This window comes from Trachypithecus francoisi, unplaced genomic scaffold (assembly GCF_009764315.1).
Source record: "Trachypithecus francoisi isolate TF-2019V2 unplaced genomic scaffold, Tfra_2.0 Lachesis_group3, whole genome shotgun sequence".
In the NCBI taxonomy this organism is placed as follows: domain Eukaryota; kingdom Metazoa; phylum Chordata; class Mammalia; order Primates; family Cercopithecidae; genus Trachypithecus; species Trachypithecus francoisi.
In genome coordinates this window covers 137,770,364-137,790,163 of record NW_022681468.1, presented here as the reverse complement: position 1 = coordinate 137,790,163, position 19,800 = coordinate 137,770,364, and the positions used below count along the sequence as shown (strand labels likewise).

At 47.5% G+C, this 19,800-nt stretch overlaps 1 protein-coding gene across 1 annotated transcript in view; it reads right to left on the bottom strand.

Annotated features, from left to right (window-relative positions):
- Positions 1–19,800, bottom strand: part of MYO5C (myosin VC) — a 106,788-nt gene that overhangs the window by 60,038 nt on the left and 26,950 nt on the right. Inside the window, exons 9-14 of the mRNA XM_033190095.1 lie at positions 16,820–16,926; positions 13,504–13,769; positions 9,202–9,283; positions 5,892–6,032; positions 2,859–2,984; positions 238–321 (exon numbers count right to left, since the gene is read on the bottom strand). Coding sequence (XP_033045986.1) covers positions 238–321; positions 2,859–2,984; positions 5,892–6,032; positions 9,202–9,283; positions 13,504–13,769; positions 16,820–16,926 — 806 coding nt within the window. The remainder of the gene's footprint in view (positions 1–237; positions 322–2,858; positions 2,985–5,891; positions 6,033–9,201; positions 9,284–13,503; positions 13,770–16,819; positions 16,927–19,800) is intronic.

Below are 19,800 nucleotides of genomic sequence, written 5' to 3'. Positions count from 1 at the left end.
TTTAATGGTTCTACTAGCTGTCCTTCCTGTCATCTGCATGTTTGATTTCTGATTTTGCATGTAGTAGATTTATAGTAGTTATCTTTTTGTAACTGTGAGCTACAAGTTACCACTGTCCAGAGAGTTTACACACACACACACACACACTCTCTCTCTCTCTCCTTACTCTTTCCTTATGTACATCCAGATCCATGTCAATTATATAATACTTTCAGTTACCACTAGGACTTTACAGACCTTGCTTGCTCTCAGGATTTCAACCAGCATGTCATGGACGGTGTCTCTGTTTTTCTCCAGGAAACCTTCACATTTATACTCTACCTATACAGAGGAAGCAATTAATTATTCCCAAAGAGGCCAAAGAATACAGGCTCTAAGCACAAGTTTCATCTCTTTTTAAAGAAAGATTAATAAAAAGGCTATAGAGGCGCTCTTACAAAAATAGGTCTGTTTTCTGTGCGTCACCACAGCAGCCCCATTATGTATAAGCTGGGAATATGTCTTCTCTCCTACCACCTGGATCTCTCACCTGCCTGCTGATCACTCTGCACTCACCTGTCAGCTCCCTCTGGCCACAGGGGTCCTGTTGCTCCCTGCGGTATGTGCAGTTCATACAAGAACACCTGACTTAGGTCTCCCTTTGCCTTTGAAGCCACCAGGAGGAGGAAAAAGCTTAGTGGTGTTCACTGGGTTCAAACAGACATTGTTTCCTAAATCAACATGAATGTGGTAGAAAGGACAGAAAAACCGATCAGCAGGTTTAGAGTTGGTAAACGTTTGCACTGCTTGAATCTGGCTTAGAAAACTTCTCCATGCTGCCCTTTCTGATGAGTAAGGCTTCTCGAATCCCTCAAACCATGGCATATCAGGGTGGCTGCTTAACATTCAACCTCTCTGTAGTTTATGCCTCTGGATTGCATATCTTAATATGTGATAATATATTTTTCATAAATTAAAAACATATATTAAAATTAATGTTAAAAATTGACAATGAGGAAATAGGGGAGAGTGCTGGAATCTGGAGGCAGAGGGTTCCTGGGCATGGCCTCTGCTTTGTACCCCAGGCAAGGAAGTATCCTTGCCGGTAGGTTAAGATCCAGGAACACCGGCTGTTTGTAAACGCTTCTTTGTGAATGAAGTACCTGGATTGTTGTACAAATTCTTCCAGAATGGTGGTGTGAGCCACTAGGACAGACAGGCAAAGGTGGCAAATATAGAGCTGTCCTGGTCCGGGCGAGCATCTGTGGGGACAGTGTCACAGGCAGCTGGTGCCTCTGTTGGGGACTCTGGGACCAAGGGAAGATGTGCTGAGTGCCTACATCTAAGCTCAGCTGCCTTGCATTCAATATGACCTGATTTCCCTGGCCAGTGAGACTGAAAACCTCATCTAACCCCACAGTGTGTGTGGGTTCTTCCCACCAATCAATCCACAGTCCAGCCCAAACGCTGCCTAGTTCTTCGAAGGGAGACTTCCTGGAAGTGGCAGGTGAGAGAATTTACATGTACAGAAACTACATCCTATAAAGAGAGACCCTTGAAAGAAATCCCATATGTGCTTTTTATGGAGTCTGGTCTTCCCCGCCCCCCTTTTCCCATGGGACCAGAACCCTGAAATTATAAGACAATAGCTAGAAAATATAATTTAACATATGATCATTCATTTCATAGGCATCTTTTCAGGAGCCCGTCTGAAAAAGTCTAAGCACTAAAAACTTAACTTTTTTTTTTTTTTTTGAGACAGGGTCTCACTCTGTCGGCCAGGCTGGAGTGCAATGGCGTGATCTCGGCTCAATGCAATCTCCACCTCCCAGGTTCCAGCAATTTTCCTGCCTCAATCACCTGAGTGGCTCGGATTACAGGTGCGTGCCACCACGCCTGGCTAATTTTTGTATTTTGTAGTAGAGACAAGGTTTCGCCATGTTGGCCAGACTGGTCTCGGATTCCTGGCCTCAAGCGATTCACTCGCCTCAGCCTCCCAAAGTGCTGGGATTACAGGTGTGAGCCACTGCACCTGGCCAATCCTATATTTTAATATTTTACAGTCCTCTGCGAGCACACAAAGGTGATCACAGCTTTCCAGGTTGCTGTCCCCTCCCTCCACCATCAGTCACTCGGGAGTGACCAGCTCTGACTCACAGCACCAGCCTCTACAATAAACACAGACAAGCACAAGTCATTCCCGTGAGCCCTGGCACTGGGCTAGGCTACCAAGGCAACACCCAACCAGGACATGGGAGGAGGTAGGAGCTCCCTTAAGGAAGGAAAACAAATAAGGATGTACATTTAGGACAGGTGGTTATGGCAATTTTTTCCTTCTGTTTTCTAAGCTTTCTATAATGCGATTTTAACAAAAATTTTTCATTTCAGACAAGTAACATCTGTTTAGCAAAAAGAAAAAGGAGACATATAAAGAAGAAAAAAGACACAAAACATGAAAAAAAGCACGAAGATAACCCATCAACATCGTGAATTAACCTATGTTGCCATTGTAATATAGTCCAGTTTAATCAAACAGAACTTCAGAAAAAGATATAGCTTTCATCATAGGAAAGAATTACGCTGTCTTGATTATCACAATTTCATACAGAAAATAAACTGGTAAGAGGTTAATGAATTCACAGTAAATTCAAAATCAGAAGTGAGGTCTTCTAACAACACATTCGTCTTTAAAGTAGTACAGTTGAAACTCATGTATGTCATCATAAAGACAAATCAGGAACTGTTAAACACACACTTATCAAAGCTACATGTTAAGTGTGACTTGAATCTGACCAGAAACATTCCCGGCCTGCCTACTCCTTCAGGAGGCTGTGCGGGTTCTGGGGTCGACAGCATTGCTGGAGAGACCTTCACAGTACCTTATCAGCAAAGTGCTGGATGACAAAGGATGTGTTCGACATTCTAGGCTTTTCAAACAAAGGGTTCTTGTTGACAAAATTATTATACAGCTTTTGAAGCCAGTTTTCATCAGTTCCATGTGGTAACTGGAAAACAAAAATACACCAACTAGCAAGTAAGAAAACTAGAGATTCATACAGGCGAGGAAAAGCACTAATTCTAAGAAACCAAGGTGACTTGGCACCTTGGTGAACTGCTCTCAATTACAGGCTTTTATTTATTTATGAGATGGAGTCTGGCTCTTCTACCCAGGCTGGAGTGCAACGGCGCCATCTCAGTCCATGGCAACCTCTGCCTCCTGGGTTCAAGTGATTCTCCTGCCTCAGCCTCCCAAGTAGCTGGGATTACAAGTGCCTGCCACCATGCCAGGCTAATTTTTGTATTTTTAGTAGAGACAGGGTTTCACAATGTTGCCCAGGCTGGTCTCCAACTCCTAAACTCAGGTGATCCGCCCACCTCGGCCTCCCCAAAGTGCTGGGGTTACAGGCATTAGCCACTGTGCCTGGCCTTAGAGGCTTTTAAAAAAGCAACTTTAGGCATCAATTTGTCCTTGATCTTAATCTTTAGGGCACTTTAAAAATTATTAATTGACAAATAACAATTACATATATGTGTGGGGTACTTGAGGTGATATTTTAATGGATACATCAATGTCCCTTTAAAGAACAAAACTTTAAAAAGAAATGGTCGCACAATGACTTTAGAATGAATAATTTTATTTCTTTCTTTTTTTTTTTTTCTTTTTTTTTTTGAGACGGAGTCTCGCTCTGTCGCCCAGGCTGGAGTGCAGTGGCTGGATCTCAGCTCACTGCAAGCTCCACCTCCCGGGTTTATGCCATTCTCTTGCCTCAGCCTCCGAGTAGCTGGGACTACAGGCGTCCGCCACCTCGCCCGGTTTTTTTTTTTTTTTTTTTAGTAGAGACGGGGTTTCACCATGTTAGCCAGGATGGTCTTGATCTCCTGACCTCGTGATCCGCCCGTCTCGGCCTCCCAAAGTGCTGGGATTACAGGCTTGAGCCACCGCGCCCGGCCGAAGAATTTTATTTATTTTTTTATTTTTTTTTTTTAAGACGGAGTCTCGCTCAGTCGCCCAGGCTGGAGTGCAGTGGCCGGATCTCAGCTCACTGCAAGCTCCGCCTCCCGGGTTTACGCCATTCTCCTGCCTCAGCCTCCCGAGTAGCTGGGACCACAGGCGCCCACCACCTCGCCCGGCTAGTTTTTTGTATTTTTTAGTAGAGACGGGGTTTCACCGTGTTAGCCAGGATGGTCTCGATCTCCTGACCTCGTGATCCACCCGCCTCGGCCTCCCAAAGTGCTGGGATTACAGGCTTGAGCCACTGCGCCCGGCCGAAGAATTTTATTTCTAAAAAATTGGCGGTATTTTATTTCTTCCCAAAGAAGTCTAAAGGTTCAGGAAAAAAATAGTGTGGGTTCCATTACATGAACATGACCTTAATTCACGGGTGAATGGGAAAAGGCTGGTACCTGAATAGAGAGTCTTCCCCTTCCCTTGCCTCAGGAAAATAGTTTTTCTGATTTTACTTCCTAATTAACTCACTCCTTGAAATAAGAGCATACCTCCTTGTACTAAGCTAGTTGCAAAATTTGTTCTTGATATATGTGATTGTTTTTTTTTTTTGAGACGGAAACCCTGTCTCTACTAAAAACACAAAAATTGGCCGGGTACGGTGGTCACGCCTGTAATCCTAGCACTTTGGGAGGCTGAGGCGGGCGGATCACGAGGTCAGGAGATGGAGACCATCCTGGCTAACATGGTGAAACCCTGTCTCTACTAAAAATACAAAAAATTAGCTGGGCATCGTGGCGGGCACCTGTAGTCCCAGCTACTTGGGAGGCTGAGGCAGAAGAATGGCATGAACCCAGGAGGCAGAGCTTGCAGTGAGCCAAGATACACCACTGCACTCCAGCCTGGGAGACAGTGAGACTCCACCTCAAAAAAAAAAAAGAAAAAAAAAATTAACCAGGCATGGCTGGGCATGGTGGCTCAAGCCTGTAATCCTAGCACTTTGAGAGACTGAGGCAGGTGGATCATGAGGTCAGGAGTTTGAGACAAACCTGACCAACATAGTGAAACCCCATCTCTACTAAAAATACAAAAATTAGCCGGGCGTGGTGGTGTGCACCTGTAATCCCAGCTACTCAAGAGGCTGAGGCAGGAGAATCACTTGAATCCGGGAGGCGGAGGTTGCAGTGAGCCGAGATCACACCACTGCACGCCAGCCTGGGCAACAGAGTGAGACTCCGTCTCAAAAAAAAAAAAAATTAGCTGGGCCTGGTGGTGGGCGCCTATAATTCCAGCTACTCCAGAGGCTGAGACAGGAGAATCGCTTGAACTCAGGAAGTGGAGGTTGCAGTGAGCTGAGATCACACCACTGCACTCCAGCCTGGGTGACAGAGCAAGACTCCATCTCAAAAAAAAAAAAACCAAAAAACAATCCTTTAACCCTGAAACCTTATTAATCCTCTCAGGGATTATCTGTTCTTGTGCCCCCACGAGAGACACTGCCAGGCTGGCCAACTTCAGGGTTTCCCAGAGGGAAATGGTAAGAAGAAAACTCCTAGAGAGTTTTCTCTTCCGGTGAATCATACGATGTTGATTTTTCAGCTATAGCTGATGACTCACAAGAATCAGGATGTAAAAGAAAACTCAATTGTTATTAGTCACCGACAACTTGAGTGGAGTCACTTGCTGTTTCCATGCATGTTTCTACATACACCTTGGGACAGCCTCCATGCTGGACGTTACCTAAGAGGTGGTGCAGCTCCCCAGGGGTGGTTTATACACGCTGAGGGCAAAAGGCCCAGTGGGCCCTCTGGGGTCCCTGCTGTGGATGCTGTCCCAGCATTAATATCCACCCAACCAACTGGGTAAACATCAGGATTTTACAAGCACACTTCAAAAAAACTGCTTTGCAAAATGCTCATCTGTTAATACTTAAAAGTTGAAAAAAACAATTATTCTTAAAAGTTACCAAACATTCTTCATCCAGTAACTCCAGAATTCCCATTTTTGCTTCAATCAGGTCAATAACCGGTTGATTGTCATAGAAATCTATCAGCGTCCAAGGGATATCTTCCTTCATGTATTCTTCTTGTTCCAGTTTGAAGACATGCTGGGAATCCAAAGTTAATACAGAAAGTAAAACAGAATATTAAAATGTGTTTCCAAAGAGCAGGACGTAAGCATTTGGAAAACATAAATGGTTGATCTGTAATATTTATGTTTAAACAGGAAGACCCTGAAGTATGGACAAGGCCCACACTACGATCAATACCACTGAGTTCCTAAAGTGGGTCTAGCTGTCATCCTCCCACCTAGTCTGAGTGGGTCTCCACCTCCCAGGACATGGCTTGGGCCAGCCTGTGTCACCACCAGCACTACATGGTACTCAGTGTGGTCCTACAGCCCCTTCCTGCTAGGAGCTATTCAAGGACAAATCTAGTCTCTTTGGCCTAATACAGCCTGGCTGGGTGGAGCCAACCTACCTGAGAATGCTAGTTGCAGGGCTAGGGCGAGAAGCTCACTGCTTAGAGATCTTTGTGCACTACTTATTTGGGCTGTAGGGGTATCAGGGAGGCTTCCCAGAGGATGTACTCAGGCCTACCATGGAGGATGAAAGAAAGTTTGGCTGGCAGGTGGTGAGGTGTGGTGAGGTATGGTGAGGTGGGGTGGGGTCGGTGGGGCATCAAGAACAAAAGCCTCCCATGGAGAATCCCAATGGGAACCGCACAAAAGCTCAATGGGTGCTTGAGAAACACACCTCAAGCAGGTTAGAAAGTACAGGAGGACAGCAGGCAATGCGGTGGCAAAGAATGGCAGAGTCAGATCATCCGAGACCTTCACACCCTCCCTAGAGAATTCTGGGCCTATGGCCTCTTTCTAGGAGCAGTGAGGACCCACTGGAGGGTGGAGGGATTATGACGAGACCTGAAGGATGGCTCAGAGGAGGGAAGGACCGGAGGCAATGAGACCAGTGAGGACTCAGCCTGATGCTCTTGGTGGCTGCGACTTGGGGAGGAGGATGAGGAGGGAAGAGGTCAGGATGAACATCAGGCTCAGGACACAGGGTCCACGCCGTGACTTGACCACAGAAAGTCACGTGGAGGGTAAGTGGGCTGAGAGGAGAAGGTGGCACCTGCACTTCTACACCTGCTACTGCTGAGCTCCCTCCGGGCATCAGGTGCAAGGCCCAGTGGCAGCCAGATGAGGGGGACCGGAGATCAGGAGAGTCCTAACCAAAGCTTCCTGTGTCGACAACTGAAGGAAGGTACTACCCCTCCTGGGAGGATCTCCAGATGGACAGATGACTCAGAAAAAGGAGAAGAGGAAAAAGGAAGAGAAGGAGGAGGAAGTGGATGAGGAAGAAGAACAGGAAGGGATAACAGAAGCAAAAAGAAAAAACAGAATTGCAGCCTCTGATTTGTGATTTTTGGCAAGCCATCTGGCATCGGTGTCCTTTGAGGGTAAGGTGGACATGTTGGGGAGCAGCAACGCCATTGCAGCCAGGGGACAGGGTAGCAGCTACAGAGAGTTGGACTTCAGGTGAGTTATACTGAATATGCACTTGGAATAAACCTCAGCTGTAGTTATTAATGTCAAATTTCCAGGAAAGCCTTGCAAATGCTAAAGAAATAGAAATTTACAATGGAATGAAATTTAATGGTTATACATGAATTAATTCTGGGCAAAAAAAAAGAAACTTCTGAGTAGGATTCAATGTTAGGTCTTCTCACAATATTAGACAGCTATTATTGACTCTTTTAAAATTGATATGTAATAGTTGTACATAGTTTTGTGGTACATGGGGTATTCTGACACATGCATACAATGTGTAATGACGACTCATTTTTAAAACAAGGAAACAGAGGCTCAGAGAGCCCAAGGTCCCAGAGGGAGGTAGAGCTGAGACTCAAACCCAATTTAGTCTGAGCCAAAGCCCAAGCTCTCCAAGACTTTTCCTCAGGGGTTCTGAGGCAGAATAAGACTAAACACTAACAAAGGTATAACCTTTCCATGGAGTAACTTTTAGGGTATTAATACATGATTTCTATTATGAACTGGAATCAAAATTTTTCCCATGAACATGTAGCCAAAGTTTAGGATGTAGGTTAAAAGGAAAATGTGAGTTAGTAAAGCATTTTCACTTTCATGGCTTTTCAGAAACAGAGCCAAATAGAAATGTGAAGGAGGCAATTATTTAAAAAATATGAGGGTAGTTTCATGGTAGAGCCAATGTAGAAGGATGTCCAATCAACTTTTAATTTCATCCATTTCTGTTAGGAGCAGAAAGGCATCAGTACTGTTGGGAGTTCAAAAGTGAATTCACTAAAGTTCTTGCATCTAGGGAACTGATTTAAGAGGTCGAAATTGTATTCAATACACATAGCAATAATAAATGCCAAAATAGCCACAAGTAGCATTTAGTCAACATTTTAAAAATTGTCTTATTCATTTTTCTATCTCAGCACTTAACTTGGTACCTGGTATACACAATATGCACTCAAAAATGTCTTTTGAATAAACAAATCTTCCTAGTGGAAAAAAAAATTGGAATCCATCTCCTGTCTGTTTCCATGGGAGGATAATTGATCTTATCAGTAGTTAGGAAGGTACCATATATGTCTTGTTCTAAATTAAGGTTGGAGAAACTCATTCCCATAATCCATTGGCCATCTGCTGTTTAGTGCTGCATGCGCTGAGATAAGCACTGGGCTGAGAGAGACAAAGAATGCCAGTCCTGGACTCTCCAGGTGACCAAGTCTATTTGGAGACTTGCATGCAAATGATGATAATCCCATGTGATGGGCCTGTGATAAGGAAGCACATAGGAGGAGACCAGGAGGTATTGCGGAAGGCTCTCAGGGAAGCTGGATCTCAAAACACAAGCTGGAGTTGGCCAGGTGAAGATAAAGCAATGGGGAAAAAACAGGAGCAGGTGGGTTAAGGCAGAGAAAGCAGCAAGTGCAAAGACAGAGAGGCTCGAAAGAAAGTGGAGGCCTCAGGCAACCAACTTAATAGTTTTGCCTGGCTGCACAGAGGGTCTGTATCCAAGAGGCGCAGTGAGGCTCACACATTGGCAGGTGATTCAAAAAAGCAAATAGATGAGAGGGTGTGATTTCAAGATTTGGCCACAAGGTGGTGCAGTGACCCAGCATGAGGCTCCTTGCATAAAAATTTGAAACCTGAAGAATGCCTCTTTCCATGATCACACACACACACACACACACACACACACACACACACGGCTGAGAACTAGTCAAGAAGGCAGAAGGGTCACCTACCATGTTAAACTGTTGTTGCAGTTTTTCATTAGCGTAATTGATGCAAAATTGTTCAAAGCTGTTCACATCGAAGGTTTCAAAACTGAAATACAATTTAAACAAGTTAAAATATAACCTGAAGCAGGACATATGCATTTGTTTATAGATATTTTTTGACTTAGAAGCTTAAACATTTGCTATATCTTCTACAAGTTTTAAATGCCCCTCAAAGCTTCTGGTTTTAATGATATCCTAGTAGTCAGTTTCTATATAATCCTTTTCCTGGTTGTCCCCTGGAAGGAATCTGGTAGGTATAAAACACCTACCCCAAGCAAGGCATTAAAATAGGCATGCCACGATATGGTGTAGTCCGCACAACAACAGTGATATTGGCAATTGTTATTCTGACTTTATAGGTCAAAAATAAGCCCGAGAGGTTAAGAAACTTGCCAAAAGTCACACAGCTTGTGTCAGAACTTAGCTGCGAAGCTGCCTAACTGTGATGCCTGTGCCTCCAATGAGAAAGCAATGTGGTTTCCTATTCTCCTTTCCTTGTCTGTTGAGGGGAGGAGCAGCACAATTGTGGCACAATTTTGCCTCCCGAAGGGGTGCTTTCCTAGTTCCTGGAGGAAAAGGACAAAGTCATTTCATATCCTACAGCCCAGCACACTCCGTCAGGGACGAGACAGACACAGCTGGCTTCCATGTTCAGACTTTCATCAGTTGCCTCTGCAGTTGCCTTGAAGTTGCAAGCTCAAGAACTGAGAGGAGCCAGTGGGGACAGGCCTGGGAAGCAGACTGGATATGGCACAACAGTGAGCCGTGTGGGGCCTGGAGAGCCATCAGGATTGTCCAAGGGGCAGCTGCTACTCAGCTCCTGCCGGCTGTAGCCATGGATGAATGTGGGCCAGGATGTTAGATTAACTGGTTCTCAAGAAAAGTCAGAAAACTGGGGCTTTTAAGTGAGTCACTCTGCAAAACATGCTGTGGGTGGAACAAAACAGAGGCACCAAATGTACCACCTGGCCAGATGCACTCCTGCTGGAAGGCAGCTTGCTGAGAGCTTTAAGGTGTCAGCATTTATGCACGTCACCTCCCTTAACCCTAACACAGCCCTATGTGAAGGGCTCCTGTGGCTCCACTGTCACACACGAGGGTCAGAGAAGGAGTGACCATGGTGAGGACCAACAACCAGCAAGTGGTGCCAGAAATGCAATTCGACCCCAGTGTTTGGTGCCTCCAAAGCTTTGTTCTTAATCACCCTAATCCTGAGAGGTTCCTGCCAGCTCCTATCATGGGTCCCCTGAGAGTCTCACTCGACTGAGCTGGTTTGGCTCAATCTGGAATTCCTGGGCAGGGTAAGAACCTGGACTGTCCTCTAGGTAGCTCCAGGGTGACTCATGGCAGCTTGAACGGCCCCATTCCACACACAGCCTTGGTGGCTGAGATTTGGAGGCTGGTCTGCTCATGGAAGCAAGGCCAGGGCTGGGCCTAGGGGAGATTCAAAAGGGTCTCACTGAGCTCTGCAGCGCACAGCTGGGGCCAAGGGCAGGGCTTTCTAGAACCTGGCAAAATGTCAAATATCAATGCATTATTTGGGGGCACAAAGAACTGAAGTTTAGGACCTATGGAAAGAGCTAGATCTGTGACTTAAAATGCTAGAGGCGCGTTGACTGTGGTAACACTTCACATTGGATCCATGCTTATGGTTTTCAAGGTACCTGCATACCTTCCATCTCGTCTTCAAAATCACCCTGCAAGAGAGGCCCCATCTTGTAGATGCAGAAACTGGGGCTTGGAGAGGTTCTGTGACTTTCTTGGGGTCACGCAACTGGTACGCTATGGAGCTCACTCCGAGGGGTCTGACCCCCAGACCCAGGCTTTTCCAACTCTGGATCCAAAGAACATAACACACGACAGGCCGGGGAGTCACTAGCCTTCGTCCGCTCTCAGCTTAGACCTTGAAGCTCACAGCTTCAGCTTTACCTGCTTTCAAAGATGCTAACTCTTCCTTTGAAGCTTCCTTATTTCCGAGTCAAAATGAGCTTTCTCAAAAGTTGCAGGTACGCCTGGGCGAGGGTTAGCCTAGAAGTGAGGCTGCTGGAGGGGGCGGGAAAGGCTTGGCCCCAGGCTGCAGCCCTGCTGCCTAGAGGAAAGCTGATTTTTTTGGAGGCGTATCATGAACTCAAGGGTGGCAGTAAAGAGGCTGCTGTTAGAATTTTTGAGAGGAATCTTAAAATAATTTATTCTAACAAGTCTTTGTGAATTTATAAATACTTGTCTCAGGTTTTTCCACATAGCTGAAAAATTCAAATTCCTTACTACAGTGGTCCTGGATCCTGCCTGGGGGCCACCGTCCAGCTTGCTACTCCTTGCACATGGCTGCCCCTTCTCTGTCCCCATCCCCTGTTAACTTCCAGCACACCTTCTTCCCTTCCCAGGACTCATCCCAACCTCTACTGCTGGCCTGCCACCCTCACCAGTCTCAGTCCCACGGCGGCAGGAGCCGTGTGTCTATGCTGTTCAACCATTGCCTCCAACACAGTGCCTGGGATATAAACATTTGTTAGATAAAAATATGAAATAATGGCCGGGCACGGTGGCTCACGCCTGTAATCCCAGCACTTTGGGAGACCGAGGTGGACAGACTGCAAGGTCAGGAGATCGAGACAATCCTGGCTAATACAGTGAAACACCATGTCTACTAAAAACACAAAAAATTAGCCAGGCGTGGTGGCAGGTGCCTGTAATCCCAACTACCCAGGAGGCTGAGGCAGGAGAATCGCTTGAACCTGGGAGGCGGAGGTTGCAGTGAGCTGAGATGGTGCCACTGCACTTCAGCCTAGGTGACAGAGCAAGACTCCGTCTCAAAAAAAAAAAAAAAAAAAAGAAATATACTCTTAAAATAAAGAACTGCCATTATTTAAAAATACATTTTGAAAACGCCCAAAAGAACAGGGAATAACAGAACAATTACATATTTCCACCACAGTGAAACAGGACTATTTTTAATGAGGACTATCCATTTTTAAAAGTTCACTTGAGCTTTTACTGGCTGCTCAAACACTTTCTTGGAACAAGACCAGGTAAATAATTGACTAGACTATCCCAGTAATGTATTAAGCATTTTATAACTGTTGACATGTACTATTAATTGGGAGCCATACGTATTAACGTAGGATCTAAATTAACCAAAGCAACTCCCTTGAGGCACTGTCTCCCATTTGACAGCTATGGGAAAAGCTGCCTCTCCACCTGGGTGCAAGTCCAACAGCGTGCTGTGGCCCTGTCCCGCTCCTCCCCAGGAGGCAGCAGCAGGGCCATGAAGGCCAGGGCTCGGCTCTCCCCTTTGCATGGGGAATGGGGTTGAGCTGCTTTTTGCCAGGGTGTGGGGGAAGATCCCCCAATCCAGGTGGAACACTCCACGATGCCTTTCATGGGTCAATCTTCCCCCTTCTCCTGCTAAGAAACCAGGGTGGGTCCCAGGAGAGGGGCAAGGGCTAGGCACTGGGGCCAGCTGCTGAGAAAAGCCTGAGGGATAACAATCTCTGCGGAGCCCTGGTTACAGAGTGGAAGTAACCAGCTTCCACTCTGGTTACTCCCTAGCAGTTTCAGCATGAGCTGGGCCTGGGGTTTAGAGAAGGAGGACCATGCAGAGACAATGAAAAAGAACCCAATTCCAGGATGGGATGAAGGGTAAGACCTCCTGGAGGAGGGCTGGGGAACATCGAAGACCTTCTCACCCGAGAACGGAAAATGACTGGGGTGGGGGGGGCCGCTGATCAGAGACCTGGGTTCAGTCCACCTCTGGCCGCTGGGCTTGGGCAAGGTGCAGGCCTAGGTGACTTATCATCCCCTGTGATTTGAATGGGAAGGAACCCTGGGGCTCCACACCTCAGGGGCCTTTGGTGGGAAAAGCAGAAGCAGGAGCCTCACAACTGGGCTGGGTTTTCCCACCAGTGGAGCAACTGTGACCAAGTTATTGAGTCTTTCTAAGCCTTGGTTGTTGTAGCTCTAAAATGGGGATAGTTATGAGGTTCCTTAAGAATTAAGTGAGAAAGCCCAGGGAAGTCAAGCAGCCTCAGAGCTGGCACACAGTAAGCTCTTAACGCTAGCCATTACTAATTCAGCATCTCTTTAATGCGCTTTAAATAAACGGCACCATAGCCCAGTAGAGTGTACTCAGCATCTATAGGGGCAAAAGCAAAGAATGTTGTCTTTCTAATCATGTGAAATACAAAGGAACCAGAACAAAATAATCTAAAACCACATGACTCTCAACATTTAAAGGAGGAAAGACAGGCTCACTGAAGAGAATCTTACCCATAAATGTCCAAAACACCAATAAAAGTGTGCTGCTTGCCTGAAAACTGCAACGCTTGGTTAATTCTCTCCACAATGAAGTCGAACAGGTGAGCATAGATCTTTTTGGCCAGTGCATCCCTGGCGTTGACAGCCTGAGGCCTGGTCATAGGTTTTACCACCGTCTCAGAGCTTGTGACGATTTTGCGATTGCACAGCCACTGAGCAACTCTGCCACTCTCCAGGCCCAGGAGCTCACAGAACACCTTCAGGTGACTGTCATCCTCCTTCAAAAACAAGCACAAGCCCCGTCAGGTGGCCCAGTCATCCAAAGCCACACAAACCCACCCGGCCAAAGCCTCTGTGCCCACACTCAGGCCTGTGCAAGAGCTGAGTAGTAGCTGGCACAAGGATGTCCAGGCCTCAGGAGGTGGAGACAGACCTGGGAGTAGAGCAAGAGGGCTGCACTGGCACGGTTCCTGCACCTGGCCCTTGGCAGACCACCCCTGCAGCAATGCTGCGGAGTCCAGGGCTGCATCCCACACTGATTTTTCATTTTAACCAAAGAATGTCAGTGGTGACTAAGGCCATGGAGGCCATCCTCCCTAGACCCCGCCCTGTTCCTGTGGATGTGGATGCAGCCCTCTCTCTTCCCTTTGTACCATCCTGGGCCATTTATCAGAGTGTGCACTCACCCTGCCCCACCTCATGTGGCCAGGGGTTTGCCTGGATGATGGTCCAGGAGGTACCTGGGTATTGTTGCCAGGCAGAAGCTGGTGGGGTTCCTGTGGCTGAGCTAGTGCCTCAGCTGACATGAGGGCTGGGGTGGGACTTTTCCCGAATGCACAAAGTGAAATCTTGCTTCTCCCCCAAGCCCGGGCATGAGAGCTGCCCCGCTGGTCAGCAGATGAAAAGAGGGAAGAGGTGCTCCCATTTCCCTTCAGCCGGTGTGGACAAAGGGCTCCTGTCCTCAGGCGAGGATGTGACTCCCAGCTCCTCTCTCAGTCAGAACTCCCAAGGCAGGCTCCCCTGCGGGCACCATTCCAGCCCACCAGGAAACCCACGTGATTGCACTAAAAAGCTTCAGGATACAGTGGAGGAAGCCACGGAAACAGTCCTGCCCCTCCCTGCGGTCTACCCACACTCCTGCTGACCAACATGACACTAACACAGAGCTGGCTTTGACGTGCCTGACCTCATAAGGGAGGGGACTGGCAGAGGCATTTGGTTTCCTTCCTTCTAAGAAAGAACAAAACCTTCTGAGTCAAAAACAATTCAGCTGCAGGTGCTGCTAGGGGAAAAAATGCAAAGGGGCAGCAGCTTTTCAAAAAGTCAGACGGCTTTGTCCAAATTTAACGTGTCCAACATTTCAAGTTCCTGATACAAATGGGTGGAAATAGATCCCAAATCTAGGACCAATAATTATAGGACTGGGAATTTTCCACAGATATTCTTAGAACACTTTCCAAAGGATTTTCTGCCAGTCAATGTTAATTCCTCCTCCAAAATGCTACCTTCATAACAAGCTTCACGGGAGAGGGCTCAGTGTGATGGCATTTGTTGGGTAGAAATCACATTTTTAGTCTTTGGGGGTTTAAGGAAAAAAGGGCAGAAGCCCAGCTTCTCTGAGGTAACTGAGCAAAGAAACAGAGGGACTTTCCACTTCAGACACACCAGATTCTCCCCCAGGCCTCTCGTCACCTCTCTCTCTGCTTTCCCACTTGGGGAACTGACTCACTCTGGGAGGTCTGGACACTGCGGGGGGATGGGAAGGGTGCTGAGATGAAAGCTGGAGGAGAGGAAGGAGAATTACTTCCTGGTCACAGCAACAGGCCTGAAACACTGAGCCCAGGAGCTCATGCTCCACTCAGCTCTGCTCTCTCCCCAAAACGTTGGTAGCAGACAGCCAAGAACTCACCGGGTACACAAAATGATCAACTATTCCCATCAGTTATTTGAGGGACATGAAAATAGATATGGTTACGGACTGAATATTGTGTCCCTCCAAAACTCAGATGTTGAAGTCCTAACCCCCAACGTGACAGTATTTGGAGATGGGGCCTTTGGGAGGTAATCAGGGTTGGTGAAAGTCAAGAGGGTGAGGCCTGCCATGATGGGATTAGTGTTCTCGTAAGAGGCAACACAGTGTCTGCTCTCTCTCCACCATGAGGACGCAATGAGAAGGTGGCTATCTAGGAGCCAGGAAGTCCTCACCAGAACTGAGCAGGCTGACACTCTGCTCTCAGACTTCCAGCCTCTAGAACTGTGAGAAAACAAATGTCTATTGTTGAAGCCAGTCAGCCTGTGGCATTTTGATATGGCATTCTGAGTTGACTAGGACAGACATGTCACTGTTAATGCAAAGCTTTAAAGGTAGGCAGATTCTGTGTTTCATAGAAACATTTTTTACTTGTGTTCATTTTCTTCTTTACATGGACATTGATGAGACTAATTAAACACATACCCCTCCCCCAAGAATCACTACTCATAGTATGTATCATAGAAGAAATACACATTAAATTAACTTGCATCCATTAAAGAAATCTATCACCAAACTTACCACACATTCCCAGGAAGCCAGCACCACTGATGTCTGATTCAAGCAGGTGTAAGGAGGTAGTGAGTGTCCTTCTGCTGAAAACTACCCAGTGCCCTTAAGGTCCTACGTGGTCTGCCATCCCCCTCTCCCTCTGGTCTCATCCACACTCTCCCTGTCACTCACCCTCTGGATACATGGACCTTCCTGCTGTATCTCAAATGACATCTTCTGCCTGTGGGTTTCCGCACTTGCTGTTCTTTCCCCATCCACAGGTACAACCTGCTTCTTCATCCCCTTCAGGCCGCTGCCCACCACCGCCTTCTCAGAAAGGCTTTCTCTGACCACCCCACATGAAAGACACAGCCCCTGTGCATGCCCCCTCTGCTTTACTTTCCTCTGTGCCAGCCGTCACCAGCTGCCGGAGACCATATTTGCTGGTTTTGTCTCCTCCCAACCCCTGATCATAAGCTCTCTGAAGGGCTTCTTGCTTTGTTTTGTTCACTGCTGTTTCCCCAGATGCTATCACAGTCCGTGGCACTTAGTAGGTGCTTCATACGGACTTGTTGAATAAAAGAAAAACACACAGAAGATACATTTCCCCTCCTCTACTGTTGCAAGGGGAGGAGGCTTTACTCCTTGAAGGCAACCCCTGGAAACCCTTGCCGCCTGCTTCCTGCTAAACCAGTCTACCCAGGAGGCCGTCTATGCCTGGTGCTAAAAAGCAAAGGCAGGCCAGCTGCGAACCGGTTCCACTATGACCCTCAGACAAAGGAAAAGTAAAACAAATGAGCATCTCACACTAACTGAGGACCTCTCGTTGCCCACCGCGGTGATCTGCACGTTGCCCAGATGTAGGATGGCTGCCAGGATTTTAAAAACATCCATCTGAAAATCCTCCTTAAAACCTGAAAACAAACATTTTCCCAGATTAGGAATACTGCATCTCTTCTCTGACTATTAAGATGGGCACCTGGATTCATTCGAGATATGCAGGTGGCATCAGTGCCAAGCTCTGGGACAGGAATGTGAAGTGGACCCCAGGGGCCTCTGGTGCGCTATTCCTTCTAGTCGACCTCTGTAGACACATGCCATATGTGTCTATACACAGGCTTCCCCTTTGCCATGCCTGCTAGGAAGTTCAACACAAAAATTAATACCCGAGTAACTGTTTCACATCAGGTTCCTCGGAGAGTCGTCCTGCCTTGATTCTGTGCTTGATTTTGAATGTTTTTCACTTTTCTTTTTGCTCACAAGCTCTCTGAATCCCTGAATTATTTTCTAGGTGGGATTGCTGGAGGGATTCCGTTTGCCCCTCCAGATCGTCTGCTCTCTGCCCCAGAGACTTGCTATAAACCAAGGTGATGGCCTTTCATGCCCTCTGGCCTTTGGTTGGGCTTGATTCATGGGGAGCCCCGGCAGGAGAACAGAGAGAGGAGCGGAGAAGGGTCTGAGTGCATCCTCCCCAGCCGCTTTCTCTGCGAAGCTGCCTCCAGCTGGCTGTGTGGCCCGACTGACAGGAGGTCACTACTCCTCTGGGGCTGACTTTACCCAACTCTCCTTCTAGGCTCCAGAAACCCAGAAACACTTGGATGCCCACATGGGAAAGAGCAGTGAACAGTTCTGCCGCTGCCCCCCAGGTGCCCACTGCCCCTTGTATTAGTAGATCCCCTAGACTCCACTCACAACTTTGTAGTTGTAAATAATAAATAATCCCTCTTGTATCCTATTGTGAGCCTGCCCCATGTTTCCCATTGGGACTTTGATTGCAGTAAGTAGAATATAAATTATAACTACATACCATATTCAGTCACCATGAGGGCATTAGCACATTTCCTGGAGCCAAAAAGAAAGCAAACCAGCTGCTAGAAAGGACTGTGTGTTCAAACCCTGCAAATCACAGTGTAGACCTGCACGCTGTGAGCCCGGTGATGCCAGGTCGGGATCCTCCCAGCGTGTGTTAATGACACTGTGGTGACCTGAGGAGCTGAGAGATGCGCTCGGGCTGGCAGGCAGGCTCATTCACACCAGGCAGGCTGCCTGGTCCACCCTGGAATGGACACTGGAATGGAAGCCAGTGACCCCTCATTTGAGGATACCTGGAGTTTTCATTAGCAGGTAGGTCACGTTCTTTAACAATTTCAAAACCTACTTTTTTTTTTTTAGACAAGGTCTCACTCTGTTGTCCAGGCTGGAGTGCAGTGGCGTGATCATGGCTCACTGCAGCCTTGACCTCCTAGGTGCGAGTAATCCTCCCACCTCCGCCTCCTGAGTAGCTGGGACTACAAATGTGTGCCACTACACCCAGCTAACTTTTTGTAGAGATGGGGTTTTACCATGTTGTCTAGGCTGGTCTTGAATGCCTGGGCTCAAGTGATCCACCCTCCTCGGCCTCCCAAAGTGCTGGGATTATAGGCATGAGCCACTGCACCTGGCCGAGTCTCCTGTACTATAAAGATTAAATAAAATCAGTCTCAAAAGCTTTCAATCCAAGAACACAGGGAAGACTCCAGCTCCAGCTGAGTCCAGGCACTTGCTGCCTTTCCATCTGGAGGTAGCTCCTCCATCTGAAGGACAGATGTGTCCCACAGAAACACAGCCCTAGGCCTCCGCCACAGTAATGACAGGTAAGTGATCACAAGCAGCAACTAAAAACGCCAGGTGCAGGAGCCTCCATCCTGGCACTCCTCCCTGCTTTCTGTGATCCATAACTAAATCCCTTCAACTACTCCAGGCCTTCCAGAAATGCAAAAGGGAGATGACAACTCCAAAGCAATAATATGAAAGAAAGAATTCGAAACCTGTGTTAAGTAATCACCCTTAGTGAGCCTGTCACACAAAAGCAATGCCAGCCTGAATCAGATTTCCAGGGGGAGCTCACTGGTCAAGTTCCTAGAGCCTGAGGTCCCGGAGACAGCCTGATTCCAAGGTGTTTGTCCCATCAGAGAGCAAGGGGCATAGCAACACTCAAATGGCAGGGATCAGTGGATGAATCACATGAGAAAGACACAGCAGAAGAGCAGAGGAGAGGGACTTTTTAATCAAAATGCATCCTCTCGCGCTTCTCCAGGGGTAATCTTGATGCTAGCTGAGGGACCTCAGCAGCAGAAGCGAGGGGAAGGCGAACGGAACACCGCCTCAGGCACTGTCCTCGGTATTTTCCACACATCAGCTCCTCTCATGCTCATTGCAACCACAGGAAGGAATCCTAGTATTGTTCCCGTCTCACAGAAGAGGACACTAAGGAATAGGAAGGTTAGGGAACTCACCCGAGGTCACACTGGGCAAGGTGTATCTAAGCAGTTTAACAACAGTGCCCACCACAGTATGAGAAAAGACCCACAGCGTTCATGAGCCACCTAGCTTCACCCTAGCGTGTCTAAACAGAGGAGTCCCTGATGACCTCGTGCAAGGTGAAGGAAAAGATGGAGCAGGGTCGCTTGCTGAGGTACCCTCTCTTGAAGGGAGAGGTGCAGGCAAGAGGTGCAGTGGCCCCAGCCTCTTACCACCTGCCCACTTCACACAGCACAGCAGGCAGCCATCACCGTTAACGCTGTGAGAGGACACAGTACTCCACCTCTCTACAGAACTCCAGAGGGCTTTGTCTAAAACATCTAGGTCTGTGCACAGGCTGTGTCCAGGGCCAATCCCACACATGCGGGGCCCTGAGGGCGAGTGCTTCTCTCGCCTTGTCCCAGTCTTGGCCCTGGGACTGAGGCATGTGATGTGGAAATCTGTAAACATAACCTAAGTTGTGTGATACACAGGGGCAAATGGCTGCA